The 18,948-nt window shown below is 39.7% G+C and overlaps 1 protein-coding gene across 1 annotated transcript in view; it reads left to right on the forward strand.

Annotated features, from left to right (window-relative positions):
- KIF5C (kinesin family member 5C) overlaps positions 1–18,948 on the forward strand; it is a 105,093-nt gene that overhangs the window by 71,617 nt on the left and 14,528 nt on the right. Inside the window, exons 12-20 of the mRNA XM_070731494.1 lie at positions 560–735; positions 4,138–4,206; positions 5,838–6,044; positions 7,091–7,237; positions 11,356–11,544; positions 11,721–11,838; positions 14,047–14,123; positions 17,655–17,764; positions 18,528–18,629. Of these exons, the coding sequence (XP_070587595.1) occupies positions 560–735; positions 4,138–4,206; positions 5,838–6,044; positions 7,091–7,237; positions 11,356–11,544; positions 11,721–11,838; positions 14,047–14,123; positions 17,655–17,764; positions 18,528–18,629 (1,195 nt within the window). The remainder of the gene's footprint in view (positions 1–559; positions 736–4,137; positions 4,207–5,837; positions 6,045–7,090; positions 7,238–11,355; positions 11,545–11,720; positions 11,839–14,046; positions 14,124–17,654; positions 17,765–18,527; positions 18,630–18,948) is intronic.

An 18,948-nucleotide genomic window follows, 5' to 3' on the forward strand; every position in this document is an offset into this window, starting at 1 on the left:
GAAATGTTTACACATTTACCATGGATTGTAAGAAAAAAAAGTTGATCCAGAGAATCTTGTTTCTATGGAGATGCCAATGAAAGAGGTCATTTGACATGAGAAAGTCCTTGCAAGAACTCACCATTGAGAGAAACATGAACAAACTAGCCCTTTCTTGTAATTAATGCCACCCAGTTATTGAACAATTTGGTAGTTGTTCAGAACACTAGAAGTGATTTTGTGTCTGCAGAGACAAATGACAGCTTACAAAAATCAACCCTAACTCAGGCAAGAGGCTGCATCAAATACTTGGGTCCAATCCAAAAAAATCAAATTAATAATGATCAGATGGAGCAAGAGAGAGAGGGAGAGAGGGAGGGAGATAGACTTCCATTTAGAAACATGCTCTAGAGGAACGAATGATGACTTTGAATAATCCAGCTGTATTAATTTATAGTTCCAACTGTCTGTGCTGATGGCAAAATTAAATTCCTTAAAAAATATCTACAAGTATCAATAGGAGTGATGAAGCAAAGGTAAAAATTGAGGCTTACTCTCTTATGATTTGATGTGTCTTCAGGAGAGGCGGTACCAGAGGAAGAGCAGATCAGTGCAAAAGACCAGAAGAACTTGGAGCCATGTGACAATACGCCTATCATTGATAACATTGTTCCAGTTGTTGCCAGCATCTCATCTGAGGAGAAGCAGAAATATGAAGAAGAGGTTACTAGTCTCTACAGACAGCTGGATGATAAGGTCTATTCATAATTTCTTTCCGATTGTTTGTTGGTCATACATTATTAATATTTATTCATAACTAAAATTAGTGTGTGCTTCAAACTTTACAAAACATATTATGTACTATAATATTATATATACAGTGTTCCCTTGATTTTCGCGGGTTCGAACCTCGCGAAAAGTCTATACCATGGTTTTTCAAAAATATTAATTAAAAGTACTTTGCGGTTTCCCCCCCTATACCGCAGGGTTTCCCCGCCCCATTACGTCATATGTCATTGCCAAAATTTCGTCTGCCTTTAATAAATATTTTTTTTAATAAACTTTAATAAATAAACATGGTGAGTAATAATCTAAATAGTTGCGAAGGGAATGGGAAATTGCAATTTAGGGGTTTAAAGTGTTAAGGGAAGGCTTGTGATACTGTTCATAGCCAAAAATAGTGTATTTACTTCCGCATCTCTACTTCGCGGAAGTTCGACTTTGGCGGGCAGTCTCGGAACGCATCCCCGCGAAAATTGAGGGAATACTGTAAAGCACAACCAGTATTTTCATTCTGACAAGCTTGCTATTTAGTTCTGCCGGAACTGATGAATTAAAATTGTTTCTTTTAAACCCCAAGTAATCAGTCAAATAATTAAATAACTTCTTACTGAAAGACAGTGAGAGATAACCCTAAAAGCTACACAACCTGCACAAGGTTGCAGTAATATATGTAGAAATCCAGCAACTTTGATAGGTTATAGATCTGAGGGGTTTTCTCCCCCCCCAGTAATGTAATAAAATTATATCTAGAACAAGGGTGTCAAACTCAAGGCCAGAGGCTAGATCCAGCCCATTGGGCCACCCTGGGAAAAGGAAAGGACTGGCTCACTGTGCTTCTGCCACTGACAACACAGCTTGGGAGGGCTGCACACGGCCCTCCCGAGCTCCATTTTCTTTGGCAGGTGGGGGCAGGAGGCATCTGCACCTACTTACATTTTGGGGATCCAGCAAAGGATGTTGCTGGTGGTTATTGGCTATGCAAATGTAGCTGGCTTTAATTAAATATGGGTTAATCTATAGAATAATTTTCCTATTCTGCAACATTTAAAATCACAAAGTTTACAAGATGTTTGGGTACCATGACCAAAATATACTGCTCAAAAGGGGACACTTAAACGACACAATATAACTCCAAGTAAATCAAACTTCTCTGCAATCAGACTGTCCACTTAGGAAGCAACACTGATTGACAATCAATTTCACATGCTGTTGTGCACATTCAACTTTGTACAGAACAAAGTATTGAATGAGAATAGTTCATTCATTCAGATCTAGGATGTGTTAGTTGAGTGTTCCCTTTATTTATTTTTTTGAGCATTATATTTGAGGATTTCAAATTGGGTACCCGCAGACCTTACAAAGTCAGTCACAGTTATTTGGAGACAAATAAAAACATGTCTTGTGATCAAAAAATAATAACATCTATGTAGAGACTCTTGTCCAATATATGCCTACATATGTTAATGAAATCATACATATATTTAGAAATATGCACAGTAGCTTTATTAAGATGATATGCCAGTTGGATGATTATTTATTAAATTGTCCAGGTCTATAAAATTTGCTTTCAGATATATGTACAGGTATTGTAGGGACATCTGGGCATTTTGCTTTCACAAGTTACCAATATTTTATTTTATAAGGCTTGTACATTGTTCTACATGGAGAAAATCTAGCTAAGTGAAGATTAGGAATTGAAAATGACTTGACAGCATATTAATGCTGCTCTAATAGCCAGCCAACATTGAGCATATTACAATCCTATCATAGTTAAGATAAAAACAGGAACATGAATACATGATGCTACTATGCTACTATAACGATAATCTATTCTCACACAATAGTAGTCTCTCTCAATTCATCTCCCATAAAAAGGCTGCCAAAAATGGTCAGGTTTTTATTTCCTTCCTGTATCCTAATAAGATCAAAGGAAGTTAAAGTCTAGGTGCTCTAAGGGATGGAAAGCAGCTAGAGAGGAGGCCTAGAACCTTATTCATCAGGGATCCTCAACTCCCATGCCATAGACCATTACTAGTCCATGCTCATAGCTTGTGGTGAGCAGCAGGTGAGTTAATGTGCATATACAGTTTCCTAAATCGCATGCTCCTCCCCTCCAGATCCATGGAAAAATTTTCTTCCACAACACTGGTCCCTGATTGGGGACCACAGTTATACGTGACAGGCTATAAGTGAAGGGTCCTCTCTCTGATTGGACAGAAACTATAGGAAGTAACTAGTCTCATAAATGTCCAGGTCCTCAGCTGTTCGTTCAACTCCCATAAACCAACCAGTGACTCAAAGTAGTAGCATTATGTGGCCAAACCAAGTTGTTATTCAGGCTGATGCATTCTGAAACGTTCTGTAGTTTTGCAGTGGTCTTTGTAGGCAGTGACTATAATTCTTTAAAGTAGGAACATTTTGATCTTGCAGCAAACAGTACAATAAAGAAACATGACACATTTATACCTTCATGTTGAAGAACGGTACAGTTTTACAGCAACAAAGGTTTCATTATATGAAGTTTCATAAACAAAATAAGGAATTCTTAATAATCAGACCAAATATATTTATATATGAAATGTAAGATTTTGTAAGATAAACAGATGGAATTGAGGTGTCTTTAGAATCAGCTGCTGATTTAAAATACTATTAACTAGTAGAATAATGCATATGATAGAATAAAAACCAGAGGAATCCATTGTTATGTCAAAGATATTTCTGTGTTCTGTAGAATCAGTCTTACACTGGGGACTAGACAAGATAGATTTATGATTCTACTTGCTTGCATCTGTTAGAATGATACATTTTAGTGATAAAGATTGGAACAAAGTTCTATAGTCTGCAAATTAGGTGTGATGGGGTTTTCCCCGCCACGATGCAACAATGGTACATTCGGTTTCCATAGTATTTTAAATTTGATGAAATACTGCATCCACTTTTATATTGATATATTAGCTAGTGAGGCAGGAATCAGAAATTCTCAGGATGAACATAACTATTATGTGAATACTGAATGTATTTGCCTCAGTCTTAATGTTAGGAAAGGAATGGCTAAATTTCCATTGACTTGAAAAGACGGCCTAGAATTTAGTCCCCTGGAGGGAAGGAAGAGAGAGAAGGGGTGGGGGATGAAAAAAAATAGCTTGGCTTTGTGTTCTGCATATTTATGACTTTTCTGTTTAGTGCAATAAAGCAATTAAATTAGCTGAGTTTGGTCTGTGAGCTTCTGCTTAGAAGCAAATTCCTGAATATAGAGGGAAGTATCTGGAAAGTCAAGACTTATTGCCATGCCTAGTGTGGAAGCTAGGCATAAAAATGCATCAAGGCATAAAAATGGTAGAAATAGAAAAAACAATCCTTTTTTGTCCACTGCAGGATGATGAAATAAACCAGCAGAGTCAATTGGCTGAGAAATTAAAACAACAGATGTTGGATCAAGATGAAGTAAGCGTTTTATTTTATTATTTTTATATGTTATTATTTTATATTCTATATATTTTATTATTTCTTACTTATATATTCCCCAAGATTAATGCAATACAAATACAAAATTTTAAAGACAAAACAAAGCCAAAAACACCTGAAAAGTTTAATAATAAGAATAAAGTCTACATGAAACCGCTGGGTGAGATCATCCAAGGGCATGGGGTGAGGTATCATCAATATGCAGATGATACCCAGCTTTACATCTCCACCCCTTGTCCAGTCAGCGAAGCAGTGGAAGTGATGTGCCGGTGCTTGGAGGCTGTTGGGGTGTGGATGGGTGTCAACAGACTCAAACTCAACTCGGATAAGATGGAGTGGCTGTGGGCTTTGCCTCCCAAGGACAATTCCATCTGTCCTTCCATTATCCTGTGGGGGGGGGATCATTAACCCCCTCAGAGAGGGTTCGCAACTTGGGCGTCCTCCTAGATCCACAGCTCACATTAGAGAAACATCTTTCAGCTGTGGCGAGGGGGGCATTTGCCCAGGTTCATCTGGTGCACCAGTTGCGGCCCTATTTGGACCGGGAGTCACTGCTCACAGTCACTCATGCCCTCATCACCTCGAGGCTTGACTACTGTAATGCTCTCTACATGGGGCTACCTTTGAAAAGTGTTCGGAAACTTCAGATCGTGCAGAATGCAGCTGCGAGAGAGCATGGGCTTTCCTAAATATGCCCATGTCACACCAACACTCCGCAGTCTGCATTGGTTGCCGATCAGTTTCCGGTCACAATTCAAAGTGTTGGTTATGACCTATAAAGCCCTTCATGGCACCGGACCAGAGTATCTCCGGGACCGCCTTCTGCCGCACGAATCCCAGCGACCAGTTAGGTCCCACAGAGTTGGCCTTCTCCGGGTCCCGTCAACTAAACAATGTCGTTTGGCGGGACCCAGGGGAAGAGCCTTCTCTGTGGCGGCCCCGACCCTTTGGAACCAACTCCCCCCAGATATCAGAGTTGCCCCCACCCTCCTAGCCTTTCGTAAGCTCCTTAAAACCCACCTCTGTCGTCAGGCATGGGCGAATTGACATTTTCCCTCCCCCTAGGTTTATAAAATTTATGTATGGTATGCTAGTATGTATGATTGGTTTCTAAATTGGGGTTTTATAAATTAATTAAATATTAGATTTGTTACATTGTATCATTATTGCTGTGAGCCGCCCCGAGTCTGCGGAGAGGGGCGGCATACAAATCTGATAGATAGATAAATAAATAAATAAATAAATAAATAAAGTATTGATGACTCCAACAAACCACAATTATTGCTAGAAATCGGACAACCTTTATAGTGCTTGATCAAGTTAGGTTTAACAGAATAACAGAGGTGGATTTTGGAAATTTCTAGACTAACCTCCTGCTTAGGCAAGAAACCCTACCTGTACCATTTCAGACAAATTGTTATCCAATCTCATCTTAAAAACTTCCAGTGATGGAAGCTCTTCCAGTCATTAATTGTTCTGTCAGAAAAATTGTCCTGGTCATTTAATATTTTTATCTTTCTTGATTTGGAATAAAATTGAATATAACACTTTTGAATTATTTTATTTTTGTCCACCATTTTTGCTACTTAATCTCAATCGCTCTGTTTCAGCTATTGGCTTCCACCAGAAGAGATTATGATAAAATACAAGAGGAACTCACTCGTCTTCAGATTGAAAATGAAGCTGCAAAAGAGGAAGTTAAAGAAGTTCTCCAGGCTTTAGAGGAACTAGCTGTTAATTACGACCAGAAATCACAAGAAGTGGAGGACAAGATGAGAGCTAATGAACAGCTGACAGATGAACTTGCACTGAAAACAGTAGGAACAATCCTTATTAATCTTCATTCCTAGATACTAATTTGTAGATACCTTCTATGAATCCCAACTAAGACCTCATTAAACACCCCAGAGAAATTCAGCTGTTTGAAGTGTTCATTAAAACAAAAAGAGAATTTTCTTTAGCAAACTGTTAAAGAACTAGTATTGTGAATATTGTCAGCATGTCAGTTGTCATTTGCCAGTTTGTTGTTGCAGTGAATGCTGAAATCTTTAAAACAGGTATAATGCAGTATAATAATTTTCTGCTGGAAAATATATGAGAAGATCATTATTATTACCTTATTTCCCATTGCATGGTGGATGCTTAATAGCAAAAGAATTGGTCGCAGAGATGGCATTCTATTTTCTTTAAGTTTTTGATCTGCTTTAGCTACTAGCAGAATAGCAATTTCTGTATGTGTACTTCTATGCAAGTTTTAAAACGGAAGCTATTTCTACCTTCCACTGATTCTACCTTGAGTTTCCAGAATGTGTTGCTGGGACTTATTTATCTGCCACATAATAGCTAGGTTATGGTCTTTTTCATTTAATGCCTCTTTTTAATGCCTACCTTTAACTGGGAGATATAGAGTAAGGGCATAGTTCTGGATACCTCATCTTTTCTAAGTGTCTGTAAGACATGAAATAAATATACATACTTGAGCTTAAATATAAAACTACCTATCTGATCTACAATTCTGGGGTGACTCTTAATTTAATGAGAGCAAATATGAATGAATTTAACAAAATGAATGAAGGTACCAAAATTGAATGGGTTTGGTGGTTTTTTTTGCATAATAGTAGAGAGCTTGTCTATTGTTTATATCCCAAGTGAAAAGTAATGTTCAATTTGAGGCTTCTTTATAAAATAGATTGTGGGTGTTTGACTCATAGCATTAAGATTTTAGGAATCAGTGTCTTTCCAAATACATCCAATGTAGAAAATGTAGCATAATCTTCTAAAATAAATTTTTAAAAGTGTGACATGCAATTGATTTTCATCATAATTCACTATGTAAACTATTTTTATTCTTATTATTTTGCAGTCTGCTCTGTCAAGTACGCAAAGAGAACTGGGACAGTTGCAAGAACTTAGTAATCATCAGAAAAAGAGAGCTACTGAAATATTGAATTTATTGCTTAAGGATCTGGGAGAGATTGGGGGAATCATTGGTACTAATGATGTGAAAACAGTAAGTTGTTGGTATTGTAGGAAACAATACAGCAAGGGAGAAATATTTCAACTTCAAAAATAATGATGAAATTAAAAATAATCCTTGAGGATAGTAAACCAGATAGTGAACCATAGCAAAAGAGATGAAAATTAACAAGGTGGTGTCTGTGGCATTGTGTTCTGCATCCCACTTTTTAATAGCTACATTGATGTCATGTATTTGATATTATATAGCTGTTACTCATTAGTTGAGCATCTCCTAGATGTGTATATCTTCCAAATATTTAGCAGTGACTATGTTGGCTGAAAATTCTGGGAAGCTCACGTATCAGAAAGATGCAAAGGCTAGACTATACATACAGTACATAACAATTAAATAAAATCTAAGTAAAGTATCAGATTTGATCCCAGTGAGGGATAAGCAGATTATATGGAGTACATTTGATTGATACATTTAGTCAATATACTTTTTTTTTTACTATTGCATTCTCTTTCTAAATAAACCTTCTTTATTGGAATTAGACACTTTTGGCACCGAAGGTTGGTAACTTTATTTCAGGATAGGCTTTTATTAGAGCCAGAATTATAGGGAGAGGGAAAAATAATGGAATTGTATACAACAGAACCAATACTCATGTCTGTATAAAGAAGTTTCATATTTTTATGTAATGAATAAAAATAAAAAGTACTTTCACTATCTGATGAGCAGGTCTTGAGAACTCATGATGATCCTTCCTTCCTTCCTTCCTTCCTTCCTTCCTTCCTTCCTTCCTTCCTTCCTTCCTTCCTTCCTTCCTTCCTTCCTTCCTTCCTTCTTTATTGGATTTTTATGTCGCCCCTCTCCGAGGTCTTGAGACGCCTTACAACAGTGATGGTGAACCTTTTTTTCCTCAGGTGCCGAAAGAGCGTACACGTGCGCTATCGTGCATGTGCGAGTGCCCACATCCATAATTCAATGCCTGAGGAGGGTAAAAAGAGCTTTTCCCACCTCCTGGAGGCCCTGTGGAGTCTGGAAATGGCCTATTTCCCAACTTCTGGTGGGCCCAGTAGGCTTGTGTTTCGCCCTCCCCCCCGGAGGCTCTCTGGAAGCCAAAAACACCCTCTCAGAGCCTCTGTGTGAGCCAAAAATCAGCTGGCCGGCACACGTATGCATGTTGGAGCTGAGCTAGGGCAACAGCTCACGTGCTAGCAGATATGGCTCCATGTGCCACCTGTGGCTCTCGTGCCATAGGTTCGCCATCACTGGCTTACAACATATGGAAATAAAACAGTAAAATACAATAATATCAAATACAAAGAAATATTGTTATTGTTATTATCGTATGGCATTGTTACAATAGTCAGGAGACCGCAGTGCTATTGCAAAGTTATAGTTTGGCTTGCCAAGGTACCAGCCCTGGTACAGGAAATGCGCATTTCCCAAGGTGCACTCCATAGGAGGGTGAGCTGGCTTCTCATCAGAGAGAAGGATGAACATCTCTTCCTCCAGCATTACTCAAGGCCCCTCCCTTCCCAGAGCTACCTTGCAAATGGGCACCTCAAAAAGGAAAGTACAATGCCGTCAGGAATCTGATTGATGGCATAGGGCATCAGCTTGTCTCCCCACTGAAGTTGTACCTATCTATCTACTTGCATAGAATATGCTTTCGAGCTATGATGGATGGATGGATGATTGGATGGATGGATGAATTGAATTTAAATTACTGCCTATTCATACAAAACGACTCAAGGTGGCTTACAAAACCATAAAACCTCATATTAAAAAATCAGCAAAACCAATAAAAAAGAAAAACATATAATAAAATTACCCCCCATTTAATGGTCTCCATTCTGCTCTGCTTTTTCCAGGTTGACTGTCAGAATCAGGTGTTCAGCACCTTCTGACAGAGTCTTAGAGTTTGAGCCATTCTAATCTCTGGGGGAATAATGTTTTAGAGCAGTGATTGTGAACCTTTTTCATTCGCATGCCAAAAGAGTGTGTGTGCATATGCTAGCATGCACGAACATGCCCACACCCATTCTCTTCCCCCATGCATGTGCGCGCACACACACACTGCCCCTGCACATGTGCACATCTCCCCCATCCCCACGAATACACACAGGCCTCATTGAAGCCTGGGATGGTGAAAAAAATGGCCAAATATCAAATCAGAAGTTCAGAAAAACGGACCTGGTTTGCCCGTTGTGCTGCTTTCCTGAAGCCCTAGAGTGAGAAAAAGAGCACAACGGGTAAAACGGATGTCTGTTGAAAATGACTGTTTGACCATTTTGTGTACTCCGGGGCTTCAGGGAAGCTTCTCTGAAGCCTCTGGAGGGTGAAATGGCCTTCCCCAAGTTCGGAAATCAGCTGGCCAGTGCGTGCATGAATGCTGGGGCTAATATAGGGCAACACCTTGTGTGCTCTCCAATATGTCTCTGTGTGCCACTTGTGGCATGCGTGCTATAGGTTCACCATCACTGTTCTAGAGAGAGGGAGAAGGCCCTTCTTCTGGGTCCCCGCTCTGATGGGTCTGGTAGATGTGAACGGCAAGAGACGGTTCCTCAGATAATCTGGTCCCAAGCCATGAAGGGCTTTAAAGATGACAATTAGCACCTTGAATTGAACCCAGAAGCAAATCAGCACCAATGCAGCTTCTGCAGGAGAGGTGATACATGAGGCTTCCAGAAAACCATGTGGGCCTCTGCATTTTGCACCAAATGGAGCTTATGGATGCTCTTTAAGTGGAGCCCCATGTAGAACACGTTGCAATAGTCAAGACGGGAAGTGACTAGGGCAGTTATGGCGAACCTCTTTTGGTTTGCATGCCAAAAGGGTGTGTGTGCATGTGCGAACATGCTCACACATGCACACACCCATTCCCTACCCCCATATGCTCACTCCCTGTGCTGCCCCTGTGTGTGTGCATAATCTCCCCCATTCTCGAACATGCACACACTGAAGCATGGGGTGGTAAAAAAAACAGCCAAATGAGCAACTTTGGGGCTTCAGGAAGCTTCTCTGAAGCCTCGGAGTGTGAAAAACAGGCCAATGGGCAAACAGGAAGTTCAGAAAATGGAGTTCAGGTTTCTCTGTTATGCTGTTTGTCCCGGAGTGTAAAAAACAGCACAACAGGCAAACTGGAAGTCCATTTTTCCAAACTTACAGTTTGCCCATTGGGCAGTTTTTTGCACTCCTGGGTTTCAGGGAAGCTTCCCTGAAGCCTCCAATGGGCAAAATGGCCTTCCCCAAGGCTGAAAATCAGCTGGCTTGCATGTGCATGCACTGGAGCTGACATGGGACAATGCCTTGCACGCCCTCTGATATGGCTCCGTGTGCCATAGGTGGTAGTTGTGCCATAGGTTCGCCATCACAGGACTAGGGCACGAGTGACTGTGAATAGGGATTGTTGGTCCAGAAAAGGGTGTAACTGGTGCACAACCTGCAGTTGCACAAAGGCCCTTCTGGCCATGACTGCCACCTGCTCTTTGAGCAGGACTCATTAGTCCAGGGAGAACCCCAAAATTATACACAGGCTCTGTTTGTGGTAATGTCAAGAACAAAAGTGGCAATTCTCCCTGGGCCAAAGAACCCCAAACAGAGAGCCACTTGGTCTTGCCAGGGTTCAGTTTCAGCCCCTTGCTCCCGATCCAGCCCCTCACAGCCTCCAGGCACTGTGAGAGGGAGGTCATGGCATCGCTTAACTCACCATGTGCACCATGGGCTGTTATAGGTGAACAGAAGCTGAAGTGAGTGGTAGGAACTCACTTGCTTTGCTTGAACTGCTGGAGCTGAGACTAGTTCCACTGTTGTTAAGCCACTGACTGACCCACTGGGCCTGAGAATGTATGATGTAATAAAGATGTAGTGTTGTGGCATCACAGTGTAGACTGCAAGGGATATAAACTATAACAAATCCTAAAAAGTGTTACTCAGATTCAAAAACCTGTACTAGCAATTTAATACCTATTTCTACCCACAGGTAAATGGGGGGATGGGGATCCATAAGTGACAGATGTTAGGGAAGAACAGTATATATATATATCATGCCAATTTCAGTAATAAGTACAGACGTCTATATCTCTGTTCAGATAGTTGTTAAAAAATGGAAATTTGTCCATAAAAGATGAATAATGCAGGGGTTTTTTTTGTGCATTCAGTTGGCTGACGTGAATGGTGTGATTGAAGAAGAGTTTACCATGGCACGGCTGTACATCAGTAAGATGAAGTCTGAAGTGAAATCTCTGGTGAATCGCAGCAAACAGCTGGAGAGTGCGCAGGTAGACTCTAATAGAAAAATGAATGCCAACGAGAGGGAACTTGCTGCCTGTCAGCTCCTCATCTCTCAGGTGATTAAGCTGTTTCTCTGTTATTTTTTTAAAAATTCAGATTCTCGTAATTTTTGATGTACATTAAACACACAATTTTCTGTTTGCTTTCCTTTAAAATTCCAAAGCACGAAGCAAAGTTCATGATGTTCATTAAACACATGATTTTCTCTTTGCTTTCTTTTTAACTTCCACAGCATGAAGCAAAGATCAAGTCTCTTACAGATTATATGCAGAATATGGAGCAGAAGCGAAGGCAGTTGGAAGAATTGCAGGACTCTCTTAACGAAGAGCTGGCCAAATTGCGGGCACAAGGTACAATAATTTCAGAAATTAAGGTCAATACGTATTTCCTGTTCTAGACCCTCAATAGCTGCCTTTAATTTTATTTTTTCTAACATAATGTTGATTTCTTTTGTCTGGTAGTTCCTTTCCATTGTCACCTTCCTTTCTGAGATAAGGATGCACCAAGTTCTTTCAAACTGGCTAATGCTATCTAAATTGGGAGAACTACCATATTTTCGGTGTATAAGACGCACCTAGATTTTAGAGGAGGAAAACAAGGAAAAAAGTACTCTGAACCAAATGGTATAGTATTAATATTATTTAATAAAATACCAGTGTAGCAGAATACTTTTTACAACCATGTATACTTGTTAAAACCATGTACACATTTAAAAATTATGTACACTTTTTACAAACTTCAAACTTGACAGACTTCAACTCCCAGAATTCCTCCTTCTGTTATGCTAGCTCAGAAATGGGAGTTGAAGTCCATAAGCCTTAAACTTGCATGGCCGCCTCTCTCCCTTGGTATGTTCATCTCGCTTCCCCCTCTGTAAGCCAACTCGGCTCTTCCTCCTCTGTAAGCCAACTTCTGTAGCAACCACAAATGCCGCTGCCGCTTTCTCCTCTCTAAACTGACTTGTTCCAACAAGGGGAGGACGGGAGGCTGCTGCTTTTGCTGCTGCCACTGCTTCTAATAGAGGCTGAGACAAACGGGCAGCGCTGCATTCTTGTCAGACCCGCTTCAGCCTTCCTCCTCAGCCACCCCTCTTCGGATGGAACCGAAACTCGGGCAGCTGAGGAGGAAGGCTGAAGTGGGTCTGACGAGAACACAGCACTACTCATTTGCCTCAGCTTTCATTAGAAGCAGCAGCAGCGGTGAAAGCAGCAGCCTTCTGTCCTCCCCTTGTTGGAACGAAACAAGTCGGTTTACAGAGGAGGAAACGGCAGCGGTATTTGAGGTTGCTACAGAAGTTGGCTTACAGAGGAGGAAGCGCTGAGTTAGTTTACAGAGAAGGAAGCGAGATGAACCTACCAAGGGAGAGAGGTGGCCATGTGACGGAGGACAGAAGCTTTTGTTTCCTCCAATACCATCAGCAGCAGTGGCAGCAGCCTTCCCGTAGTCTGGCGATAGCGGCTTCTCACGCAGTTTGGTAGCTGCGGCCGGCGCCAGCCACCAAACTGTGTGAAAAGCTGCTGCCGCAGGACTACAGGAAAGCTGCTGCCACCACCACTGACCGCCACCCAACAGCATTCGGTGTATAAGATACACCCAATTTTGGCACACTTTTTTGAAGTAAAAAGGTGCATCTTATACACTGAAAAACATGGTAATCCTACTTCAGTGACATCTATCAATTTTTACACAGGAAATAACTGCTATAGAGGTAATCCTCAATTTAGGACCACAATTGAGCCCAAAATTGCTAAGCTGGTAAGTGAAACATTTGTTAAGTGAGCCCCCCCATTTTACGACCTTTTTTGCCACGGTTGTTAAGTGAATCACCGCAGTTGTTAATTTAATTACCCAATTACAGTAAGTAAATCTGGCTTCCTCACTGACTTTGCTCGTCAGAAGTTTGCAAAAGTTTTCACATGAATCCAGGATACTGCAACTGTCATAAATATGAGTCAGTTGCCAAGCATCTGAATTTGGATCATGTGATCATGGAGATGCTGCAATTGTCGTAAGTGTGAAAAACGATCTTAAGTCACTTTTTTCCAGTGCCGTTGTAACTTTGAATGGTCGCTAAATGAACTGTAAGTGAAGGACTACCTTTGTAGGCATACTTTAGTAGCTACAATATGGCATGGATCAAAACGATTGGCATATTTTGTTGTACAAGGGCAATTGTTCATATACTAGAATGCTATAAATCCACTGAACTGAGGCTTCTGATCTTCTGAGTTGGTCACAGGGATGGGCTTTAAAGATTACAGCTGGCATGACAACAGACGGGGGGGGGGACATGTGCAACATATGGAATGTGATATTTTTAGGAGCACAAAGGGAATTGGCTTTTGTTGGAAGAAAGTCTTTCTTAAAAACCAGGGGCTAAAAGTAACTTGACACAAATTTTTCTGCTGAAACACCTGTTTAATGTTTCTTTGTCCCTGCAGGGTAATAAAAGTAGAAAGTCATCTTTTGTATAAGGAAGGCTTTTTCAGAGCTTGATTAATACTTTTAAAACTATATCCCATTAAAAGGTTGCTTAACTCTCCTCTTCATTTGAACAGGAAAAATGCATGAAGTCAGTTTTAAAGATAAAGAGAAGGAACATCTGACTTTGTTACAAGATGCAGAGGAAATGAAGGTAATTTTAGATGAGCCCAAAGATAACTTTCAGATTTTTTATTCCATTTATTTAATCTTACCTATACATTGGCACTCATGATGTCAGTTTCTCATTACAAATGTTTTTCAAAGGGTTACTCAGGTTCATATTATGTCTTCCAAGTCAAATCTAACGTTTTTCTATAATTATAAATCAAATTCAGGGTTGCCTGGTGTATTAAAAATATTACATGTACAGTACTTGTAAAAATACATTTCTAAAACATTTGATACTAATTTATACCATAATACCCATGCTCACATAACAAATAAAATAGATTTGCAGCATAAGGGAATTGTTTTATTAAAAATTATTTTGTTTTATAACTAGATGTTGATGATGTATTACTGAAATGTTACATAACGTTCCGGTCACAATTCAAAGTGTTGGTTATGACCTTTAAAGCCCTTCCTGGCACTGGACCAGAATATCTCCGAGACCGCCTCCTGCCGCACGAATCCCAGCGACCGATTAAGTCCCACAGAGTGGGCCTTCTCCGGGTCCCATCAACTAAACAATGTCGGTTGGCGGGCCCCAGGGGAAGAGCCTTCTCTGTGGCGGCACCGACTCTCTGGAACCAACTCCCCCCAGAGATTAGAACTGCCCCTACTCTCCCTGCCTTCCGTAAACTCCTTAAAACCCACCTCTGCCGTCAGGCATGGGGGAATTGAAACACCTCCCCCGGGCATGTTTAATTTATGCATGGTATGTTTGTGTGTGTGTCTGTTAGTATATGGGGTTCTTTTAAATCTTGTATAAATTTTAAAGTTATCTGGATTATTTATGATTTGTTCTATCTTGTTGTGAGCCGCCCCGAGTCTTCGGAGAGGGGCGGCATACAAATCTAAATAATAAATAAATAAATAATAAATAAACATGTGTGAATGTATGTGTATGTGAGAGAATGAGTGAGTGAATATATGTAGGTGTACATACACGTATACTGGTTATGTATTAAGGGCTGACATAGCACTCGGTGGAAAATACAGCAACCATTTTTAAAGTTACATCATGTCCTGAATGGAACGGAGGTTATCCACTTGCAAGAATTTTTTTTAAATTATCTTTATTGAGTTTTACAGAAATAAAAATGGAAAAGATAAGTTGAAATAAGTCAACAATAATTTGATTATAAATCAGTACATTTGGCACATATACCATAAACATCACATAATATTAGAAATATTAGGGATATAAGAAAAAGAAATAGGGAAAAGGGACGAAATGAAAAGAGAAAAACAGAGAGAAAGGAAATAGTATTGGGAAGAGATAGAGTAAAAAGAGAGGGTATAGATAAGAAATAGAAAGGAACCAGCAATTTGGCTGGTGTAACGGATCAATACGACATAAATTTAGAAAGTGTAGTTGATGTATTATTCCCCATCTTGTTACTTTGGAGATTTATACTAGATTTGTTTGGGAGTAGATAATTATGATCTTCCAATGTTGCATGTAAGGTACATCCTTTATAATATGATAAATAAGGTAGAATTTTAAATTTTATCGTTCATTAAGAAGTTAATTTGTTGGATTATCTTCCTTTTGAATTATTTGCAAAAATTTTCTTTTCCTTAACCAATTGTACCACTTGCAGGAATTATTGAATAGGTACTATGACATTTAGTTCATTTAATTTGAGTAATATCCTGCTAGAAAAGAGAAAATTGGGCCTTACATTTTGAATTGCTAACTTTGTAGCATGGTTCTCTGTTCTGTATTAGTGCCACAAGAAACTTAGGTGCAAGAAACCAAAAAAGCATTCTGAGTTTCTTCAAGAAGAATCTGATTTACTAACAGTCTATATAATAATCTATACAGTCTATACAAGAGTCTGATCTACTAACAATCAAGGCAAATTGGCAGCAGATAACAGTGAACTTCAAGGGGGCTGGACTTAGGTCTCTTTTGTGGGCATAGGGACTCCAGATTGATTGTGTGTTTGAACTCCGCCCTCAAGCTCAGCCTGGTCATCTCCTAAAGCAGTGTTTTTCAACCAGTGTGCCGCGAGACATGGTCAGGTGTGCCGTGGGGAAATTAAACATGGGTCCCCAAACTATGGCCCATGGGCTGGATACAGCCCATGGAGGCCCCCTGCCAACCGCCTCCATCTGAACATAAACATGCTCTTCACAATCCATCCAGCTATCAGTGACAGGAAGAGTGGAGGCACAGGGAACGCTCACTGGCCAATCACCTTCTGACCACTAGCGATGAACCAATAGCAGGCCACCTCTCATCCACACCCAGGAAGGTCCCCGCTCGGGCTGCCGCACACTTATCATTGTGTAGACGTGGCGAGTAGTTGAAGCTGCTACTTCTCCCCATGGTCCCGATTTCTAATCCTGGTCAGGACTGGAGGTCAATGTTGCCACCACTAGATGAAGCCTCAGCTTCAGCTGGTTATGTCTATCCTGATGGTGTATATAGATATTTGACATTTTTCTTTTTATAAGAGGCCCCCACAAAGGGTGATATAGTATATTATTAACTATATGTATAATATGTACTGTGTTAGAATATCATTCTGTGTCATTTTGCTTGGTGGTGCGCCCCAGGATTTTGTAAATGTAAAAAATGTGCCATGGCTCAAAAAAAGGTTGAAAATCACTGTCCTAAGGGTAAAGACTCCCCTCGCACATATGTGCTAGTCATTTCTGACTCTAGGGGGCAGTGCTCATCTCTGTTTCTAAGCCGAAGAACTAGCATTATCTGAGATGACTCCGTGGTCATGTGGCTGGCATGACTAAACACCAAAAATGCATGGAACATTGTTGCCTTCCCGCCAAGGTGTTCCTTATTTTTCTACTTGCATTTTATCATGCTTACAACTGCTAGGTTGGCAGAAGCTGGGGCAAGTAATGGGAGCTCACTCCATTATGCAGCTCTAGGGATTCAAACCACAGAATCTCCAATCTTTCTGATCGACAAGCTCAGTGTCTTTGACATGACTAAACACCAAAAGTGCATGGAACATTGTTGCCTTCCTGCCAAGGTGTTCCTTATTTTTCTACTTGCATTTTATCATGCTTACAACTGCTAGGTTGGCAGAAGCTGGGGCAAGTAATGGGAGCTCACTCCATTATGCAGCTCTAGGGATTCAAACCACAGAATCTCCAATCTTTCTGATCGACAAGCTCAGTGTCTTTGACTAAGACACTGAGTCACCATGTCCCCCTACACTGCATCCCCCTACAGGTCATCTCATATAGAAACGCAATCCAGATTTTACTGAACTCCTTTCGTACCCCATCACAGGATCAGTAATTTCCTCTGTATATCCTTTTGATTTATGAGAGGCATATAGCACGCATATATGGGTTAGTTATGAAGGCAGAATTGTTGGAACATGATTGGGGAAACGGATGCTAATTTTCTGAGCTTCGTTTTGAATGAAACAAAATGGTATATACAAGAATCTCAGCAATTCTAAGATATGCAGGGTGATGGAATAGGAAAAACCATGAGTAAAATATTAAATTATTGAAATATATTTATCTCTTCTATGAACAGAAGACCCTGGAGCAACAGATGGAGAGTCACAGGGAAGCTCATCAGAAGCAGCTCTCTCGATTACGAGATGAGATTGAGGAGAAACAGAAAATTATCGATACTATCAGAGAGTATGTTCACTTTCATCTTCTCCAGTACAGTTTTTGAATGAGTTTTGCATGTGAATATACATCCATACACAGACTATTGCTTATGACCTATCTAATTTATATTTGATGATGTATTGCTTATATTTATTGGCAAAACCCTCAGAAAAACCAGGTGAGTACTGCTGCAGAGGTGTTTTTCTATAATATTCTTGAACAAAGTAATAAATGCACAAAGAAGAAAGAACAATTATAAAATGGTCCTGCATAATAATAATAATAAAAATAAAAATAAAAATAATAATAATAATAATTAAAAAAATACAGGAAAAGTATCATGTTTAAGTCCCAGGCATACATATAATTCTGGAGTTTAAAACCTGTAATAGTATCAGAAATATAATATGGTATTAAACAAAGTAATTAATCAATAGCTTGGGATGCATTTAGAGCACTTTGTAACAAACTGTTCCAGTAGTTGCTACAGATAAAATGTAGAATGGAAACAGTTATTGGAAACAGTTTTCAAGTTCTCTTGAAGAAGTAGAATCCAGTGCTTGAAATGGAGCAGGGTAACATCCCATTTCTCTTCAATATTACATAGAATGGAGTAACAGCTATATCAGAAACAACATTGATTTGAGATTTAAGATGATTATGAGAAAATTCTCTAAAAGTTTGAAATGGAAGTATATTGGGTAATTGTGATCTTAAGACAAATGCATAATGGCTCGTATTTCTGTCCCTACAGTGCCACTTTTAATTTAAGTTATTTTGTTTTCTGCAGTATGAATCAGAAGTTGCAGCTGGAACAAGAAAAACTGAGTTCAGACTATGAAAAATTAAAAATAGAAGATCAAGAACGGGAAGATAAGTTGGAAAAACTTATGTAAGTTAGCTGGATTGCCCTTCCTGTTATGAAGGAACATTCCTAAAATAATGTATGCAGGATGCCATCCTGACCAAGGACTGTAACCTCTGGCTATCCAGATGTTATTAGAATGTAACCTCTGTCAAACTCTATTAGCATGTATAGCGCTATAACTCACAAGAATTAGCATTTCTCAACATTTGCATATTATTAATATTTTATGAGCTGAAGATTCTCCATTCTTTCTGATGTTATCAAAAAATCCTGTGATCATTTTTACTAGTCACTTTTCCCAAAAAGGAGTGCTTGCTTGATTGATTGTGAAACTAAAGATGGT

Source organism: Erythrolamprus reginae, chromosome 1 (assembly GCF_031021105.1).
Source record: "Erythrolamprus reginae isolate rEryReg1 chromosome 1, rEryReg1.hap1, whole genome shotgun sequence".
NCBI lineage: Eukaryota > Metazoa > Chordata > Lepidosauria > Squamata > Dipsadidae > Erythrolamprus > Erythrolamprus reginae.